This window comes from Chinchilla lanigera, unplaced genomic scaffold (assembly GCF_000276665.1).
Source record: "Chinchilla lanigera isolate Chin_1 unplaced genomic scaffold, ChiLan1.0 scaffold00001, whole genome shotgun sequence".
Taxonomy (NCBI): domain Eukaryota; kingdom Metazoa; phylum Chordata; class Mammalia; order Rodentia; family Chinchillidae; genus Chinchilla; species Chinchilla lanigera.
The window spans coordinates 53,869,230-53,876,715 of record NW_004955402.1 but is presented as its reverse complement, the minus strand read 5'-3'; the positions used below and the strand labels follow the sequence as shown (position 1 = coordinate 53,876,715).

The 7,486-nt window shown below is 35.9% G+C and overlaps 1 protein-coding gene across 2 annotated transcripts in view; it reads right to left on the bottom strand.

The window, feature by feature from the left end:
* Positions 1-470: 470 nt before the first annotated feature.
* Positions 471-7,486, bottom strand: part of Socs6 (suppressor of cytokine signaling 6) — a 28,387-nt gene continuing 21,371 nt past the window's right edge. For both annotated transcript variants that reach the window (XM_005373057.2, XM_005373056.2), the window contains exon 2: positions 471-5,937. In XM_005373057.2, coding sequence (XP_005373114.1) covers positions 4,204-5,811 — 1,608 coding nt within the window. In that variant the 5' untranslated portion in view covers positions 5,812-5,937 and the 3' untranslated portion in view covers positions 471-4,203. The remainder of the gene's footprint in view (positions 5,938-7,486) is intronic.

Sequence of the window (7,486 nt, the reverse complement as noted above, 5' to 3'; positions counted from 1 at the left end):
AATAAACATTTGGACACGGAAAAATCTACCTGCCCAGTTTAGAAGTCGTCTTTTCTACAGTTCCTAAAGCATGAGCATTCTTGCCTCACAGCAGTTCACGTATGACATTAATAGCGATGTTGCCAACTGATACCAGCTCTGAAAAATGTGGTTGGAGTTCCACATTATTCGGATCCTACTAAGTCAGCCTAAACATCTTTTAGTAAGGTTTCATTGTTGTGTTAGTTTTAACTTAGTGTTTTTGTTTATTAAGATATTCCTAATTCACGCCAACCTTTATGTTCAGTGCTTTGGTATATTACATTTTGACTCTTCCTTTAAGGACGTGATTTTTTCTCTTTTCACTAAAATATATTGGCTCCCACTTGCCAGTATCTGCCTAGTTCATGAAACATCCAGAAATTATCTAGTCAATCAGATATTTATTAATATCAGACTACATGAGCATATCAAATAGACTACAAGGCAGATCTTGTGAATGAAATTTTTATTTACACATTGTATCTAGAAGCAGATACATATTCTTATATAATTAATTTCCAAAAATGTGCAAGAAATTACTATAATTTGTTTACAAACCAAAACACATATTAAAATCAATGGACTTTGGATAGTTCATTCTGCGATGTTCTCAGTACAAATGGTACACACCTGATTTGAAACATACAGAAAAAGTGTAAACTACAGCAATCTGGACTCCAAGTATTAATTTCATGGCACTCCAACAACTATGAAATTTCTTTAACCCAACATATATACTATTACAAAATTCTCTAAGCATTTCCCAACACCTCTGGATGTAGAATTTGGATCAATTTTCAGAAACTGCAACTACATACTTTTGCCATGTTATGACTCATCAATAAAAAGGATGTTTATAAAAACCTTCTTGCAGGATTAAAAATGTATTAAAAGAAACCAAATTTGTGATTACTAGCGTACCAATACCTTTTGAATTTGTTATTTATGGAACTGGCTATTGTTCCTTATTAGAGTATTCAACAAAACTGTCTATTGCTGGTAGTGTAATTTCATTTTCAAATTAATACTTCATGTTCAATGAAATGCAATTAAGATTTAAATCAAAATATATTATTTTGAATCATTCATAAAACAATTATCTCATATACAATGAGAAATGTAATCAAAATTGGCATTCCTTAAAGCACTGTTAGACGTATAGCACTAGCAGAAACAATGCATAAATCTATTCAAGATTTTTAGTAACTTTCATATTGTTTCAACAATATTGGCTCAGAAAATATGTCTACGTTGTGTTTTATTTCCTATATGCCAATGATTTAGCCTTTTGGCACATGATTCTTTTCAATAGCAAGAGGGTTGTCCCGTGTAGCTGGTTTCCTTAAAACTATTTTTAGTTCTATGATCATTTCCTGTGATAAAATGTGACCTTCTAAATTTTTAATTATTGCACCAAGTAGAAAGAGTAAGATATTTTTCAAGTACTTTCTACAGCTTTCTTATTACTTATGAAAATGTGTAATAGTGTCCTAGTAAACCTCAAAAGAGCTTCCAGCCTCCATGTTTTGTGATGAAGTATTTGATTTTTACAATACCACCTCTGATTCATTTATTGTAGCAAATGGATATAGCTTTCCTGTTTTTTTTCTTACCTCAAGCTCAGATTTTTTAAAGTATACACTTAAGAATCACGTACAGATTCTGTTCTTATCATAGAAGTTATCTTTCAATAATCCCCAAAAGACCAAACTGCATCTAGACCGAGCTACAGGGATCATCTCTTTCCTCCATTCCCGTATTTCACCAGGCTGTTGATGTATCACATAAAGTCCATCTCCCCATTACAAGGTGCTACCTCTATCAGTTGGCTGCCTCTCTACACAAACTCAGAAAATTTTGCACATACCTGGTTTGTAAATTTAATTTTTGGCAAATACATCAGCAGAACCTAATGGTTTCAAATTGGATTAGAGTAGGGCATATTACTTTAAGAAGATATTTTATATTATGAATACAGAAAAGCACATCAAAAATTTGCTTTCTGAATTAGAACAGAATCAGCACTTGCCTTCCAAAAAAACACAAAATACAGTTTTTAAAACATTCAGATGAAAATGAGAATAATCTTGAAACTAAATGGGTAGATCTTAAACGTACAGTATCAAGAGAAAATGCAGGGACCACGTTACATCCACGTGAGACAGGCTGGGCGCAGTCCGGAGTCTGTGCCCCACTCATCCCAGGAGGATGTGTAAACGCTTCAGGAGATACGGAGATGCCACCTGACACTTAGCACTACTACACAGCAACTGTGACAGCACCTGCCATCCAACATAGATGCATAGGGACTTTCCACTCACCCTACATGTATTTTACACTGCTTAAAAATAAATAATTTTGCAAAAAAATAGTTACATGTCTTGCACTAATTTGACAGTAAGCTTACAACTCTGCAATAGTTCTTAATCCAAACAGCTTATAGTGAATACTTAAATTATATTATTATAGTATATTCCATTTTATCTTGTTGGAAAGAGGAGACTTTGTAACAAGATGCAATCAACGTCCCACCAAAATTAAGTCTCTTTCTCCTTTTAGGTCAAAATTATCATAACACTGTGATACTATGGCATTGTGCCTTTTCTTGGCAATATCTCAGTTCTGACCCTAAAAAGCAAATACAGGAAAAACTGAGAATACAGATATGTTTGAACAACAAAGCCAGCAAGTTTGACCGAATACTTGTACCCTCATTTTTAAAAAGGGTAAAAGGGAAACTTTGACAAAGGAAAAACACCACAAATTACATGTTCATCTAAGATAGAAACATTTTCCTTTAAAGCTTGTGTGGCTGAACACATTTTCTGAACAGAACAATCCTAAGATACGACACTACAATATTGTGAAATAAATGAAATGTTCTGCATTTAAAAATTATTAGGTGTAACAACCCAGTGACTGAATCAAGGAGGTGAAAAACCAGAGGTGTGAAATTACTCAAAATACAGTAAACTTAGAAAAATAAAAACCCTATTCTTAAACTGCAGTGTATCCAGCAAGGAAAAAAAACTTCCGTGTATCTGGTATGGGCTTAGATTTTTCTGTGACATGATGCTCCACAATTTCCAAGGTTTTTCAGCTAAAGTCATTAAAGGTTGTTTTTACTGAGAAGGGGACAAATCTAGCACAATTTAATAGCAACTACATAAGAAAATTAAATCCAACTTCAAAAGAATCTATTTTTTATATTCAAATTGACTTAAAACTTCAATGTTATAAAAGAATCCAGTCCATTTATAAAAGTTGGTTGTACAAGTTCACCCCAAAAACTGCTGACTAAAGAAATTGCAGATAAAATATTTAACCGAAAGAAAGTACATATAACACAAGAGCCCTATCACAGGAAACTATGATCATCACTAATTTCTACAGTGATAGTTCTAGCTCCATAGGTCTTTATGCCAATTTGTACCCGAGTTTAATGACAGGAAAGGCAACAATTTCTAAATTGGTGGTTTATAATTCTTTACAATTTTTTAATGTAAGGCCATTTATTAAAATACACAAACAGATGAAAATGAAGGCAACAAAAAAATTTAGGTTTTCACAATCAAAAAAAAAAAATAGCACTACCTTAAAAATAATTTAGAAAAGTGTTGTAAAAGATAAGTTGTAGATTTGCATTCCATTAACCAAGATTATGTCAATTCATAATTCTAAATAAATCTTTTTAAAGGAGATTTAAAAAAATCATTTTCAGTGTATATGTAAATTCTGTTATTACACACGTTTATTCAACATTATCTTCTCAAAATGGGTTATTTAAAAAGACAAAGCAATTTTCATTCTATAAGCTTCATTCAACTTCACTTAGGGCTGAATACACATGAAATGTGCTTTTAATGCATAAAAATCACAGTGGATAGCAGCAAAGGACTGGGGGGGCAATAAGAATCTGATAATTCACATTATGATTATTCTGCACATTAATGAAAGATAATTCACACTTCTAGAACCTCAAAACATCCCTTTTGAAAGAACCAAATAAACCCAAGACACCTCGCAGACACTTCCCCACCCCTAACAAATTGGTGACTCTGTTACACACAAAACTAAAATAGTTATGGCAGCAAAGTATTTTGATGGCAATGAAAGTTTGTAAACTGTATTTCAATCTCTTTTTTTTTTTCCCAAAGTGCAAGATGCAGGGTTCTCAATCTTTCAGTAGTGCTTCTCCTGTAAATAATCCTTCATTTTGTTTGGCAAAGGCAGTTTCTGAATTAAGTCTATTCTGGTATACTGACGTATAACAAAACGACACAGGTACTGCAAAGAGCGCACCTGCATGAACCGAGACACTGGATTGGTCAGTCTGACAGGGTAAGTTGCAGATCCAGGCAACCGAGACCTTGAATAACAAAAAGCTCCATTTTCAGAGTCCCTGATTGAATGCTCAATTAGATCAACTATAGATGTATGTCCTTCCACATCTGGCTGTTCATAAAAGCTAAACCTACCATTTGAGTGCTCAATTCTAGTGTGAAGTGTTTTACCATGGGAACGAAAGCTCAAGCTTAAAAGGTAACGGTCATCAGAACTATCCCGAACGAGAAAAGAACCATCTGGCACGTTTGCTAGTTTCCCTTCTGCCTCCCAGCGTGTGATTGGCCCCCAGTACCATCCTTGTTTTGCAAGTTTCTTCAGCTCCTCTGTAAGGCTTGTCACAACCATGGGACCACTACTTTGCACAGAGTCATACACTCTTGCAACCCCAGGAGCAGAGTTAGGATCGAAATTCAAATGACAACGCATACTTTCAGCCACGTGGGCATCTGTGCCGGTGAGTCCACTGAAGTTCCTTTGGATTTGATTATTCTGGATTGGAGGTAGCAAAGGTGAAAGTGGAGGGACATCATCATGACTTGCTCTGGGGCTCTGCAACACGACTCCCGTGGTGCCAATCAACAAACCATTCACAGACTGATCCACAAAGATCTCTGGGGCAACGACTAGGTCCTGGTCTACCTGATTCTCATCTTCAGTAAAAGAGCTCCCTCCCACTTGAGGAGTAAGCGCAGAGACCTCCATGGGTGAAGAACTGTCCAGACAATAGCTACGTGATCCTTCCAAAGGATACATCCCCTCGTCTAAAGGCACGGTATACTGAATGTAGTCCTGAGGCATAAGTCCAATAACTACAGGCACATGTTCATCCAGGTGGAGATGCAAGTCTCCATTGGGAGAATCGGAACTCTTTAGAGAATTATTTTGCTCTTGGCATACAGTTTCAGACTGAAGGTCATGAAAATCCTTTCGCACACCGTTCAACGCAGGACTTGGGTTGGAAGAGTGCACCAAGGCTTTGACTCTCACCTCCATTCTGATGCATGTCTCCTCAGAGTTCGTGGGCCGGAGGGGCCAGGGTGTGGGGCTGTAGTGATGACTGCGGAGGGAAGTGGACCTGATCGGCCTCTGGGCTCTGACATCTTTGAAGACAATGGGGGCTGAGGACGAGGAGAAGGTGTCCTCATCGGCACAGCTTCCTGACGGTGTGCTGCCCTTGCCCTTTGGCTTCTGCTTAGAAGAAAGCCGCCTTTTTAAGGTACCCATCAGGCTCTCACTTTTTGATCTGTTTTTTCCACCTTTTTCATCTTCACTGGTGATATCACAGCTAGCCATATCTTTACCATAGCAGCTACCGAACAAGGCATCATCTTTTCCAAAGTCGCTGGCTATTGCTGGTTGTTGCACTACCATGAAATCAGTTTCTTCTTTACTTTTATTTAAGTTAAAAGATTTCCGGAAGGTTTTAAGACTAATTTTCTTCATTATGACTAGTTAGTTAATCCACAGGCGTCAATTTTCTCTCTGGAATATTATCCCCAAACATCTGGAGGAGCTTCAATGCTGCATCTATGTGTTTTTCCAGCTTCATTTAATCTTTGGAGCCATTTTCTGAAACAAAACACAATACCTTTAAATATCTCTAAAAGGAGATTTTAAGTTTTCAAGTGAAACTCTCCACCAAATTTTTTTTTATTCAGTTTAATCCTTTAGCTTCTGAACAAGAATACCCAAGAGTTTTCTTAAGAATGTCAGCTCTCCCAGGACAGGGATTTTATTTTTATTTTTTTATTTCCTGCAGAATAGAACACTATCTGCTACATCATGGGCATTCACTAAGTATTTGATGCTGTTTAAAAATAAGCCTTTATTTTCTTTTTTGCACCTTGGTTTTGTCTTAATGTATGGGCCAGCGCTCATGTCTTTTCTAATTCTAGAAAGATCCATGCTCAGCACTAATTCTGACTACTCCTTCTTCCCTTCTCCCCTGCCCATTCATCAATCTGTGCCAGCAAAACATTCAACAAAGGAGTGCACAGAACTGGGAGAAGAGCCAAGTCCTTTCTTCAACTGTATATTTTAAACATTTAAACATTTTTTTTTTTTTTTTTTTTTTTTTTTTTTTTGAGGCAGGGTCTCACTATGTTGTTCAGGTTGGCCTTGAGCTCACTGTGTAACCCAGGGTGGTCTTGAACTCAGTGATCCTCCTGCCTCAGCCTTCCAAGTACTGGGATTACAGGCATGTACCACCATGCCCAGCACTCCTTTTTTTTAAAAAAAAGAAAAACAAATAAATATGTGTGCCATAGGTTCACTACCGCTATATGAGATCTTTCTGATCTTTCTCTGGGTATATTTTAAAAATATAATACATTAATATTTCTTGTAATGTGCTTTTATTATGCAACATATTTTGACCATATTTCTATGTAATGAAGTATTTTTCCACAACATCTTTTGAAATGGTCACACATATTATAGGACTGTAATAAACATTGGGTTTTCACAGTTCCATCAGTATATAATGCTTCTTCTAAATTTCTGAGATTGGCCAGGTGTGGTGACAGATGGCTGTAATACCAGTACTTGGGAGGCTGAAGCAGAAGGATCACTGTGAGTTCAAGGCCTGCCTGGGATATGAAGTGAGTTCAAACCATCTTTAATTGCATAGTGAAACCTTGTCTCAAAAAGAAAAAAAAATTTCTGAGATTTACAGTATGAAAAAAAAGTAGAGATTAAAATATAGTGTGTGCATGTTAAAGGGTATATCCCTGGAAATTTTTAGTAGAGGGAAAACTTCTTTCAACTTAGTAGGAAAGTAATACAAGTTGGGTGTCTCTGATCTAAAATCTGAAATGCTCAAATAGTTGAACTTTGTGGACAGTTACATACCTTACCTGATGTGACTTGAAATAAAAATTCAGGCACACTAAATTAGTTTTTGTATAAAATTATCTTTGAGCTGTTGTGTGTAATGTAAATGAGTTTTATGTTTATATTTCTGCATTTCCAAGTCTGAAAAAATATCCCAAATCCCTTCTGTCTCTCTTTTATTTGCATTTCAGCTTGAGAAGTTTTTCTTTAATTACATTCAGGTTTACTCATGATTCCATCTATGATGTGGCCATTCTTTATTTTTGTTATGGTATTTTTTTTTTTT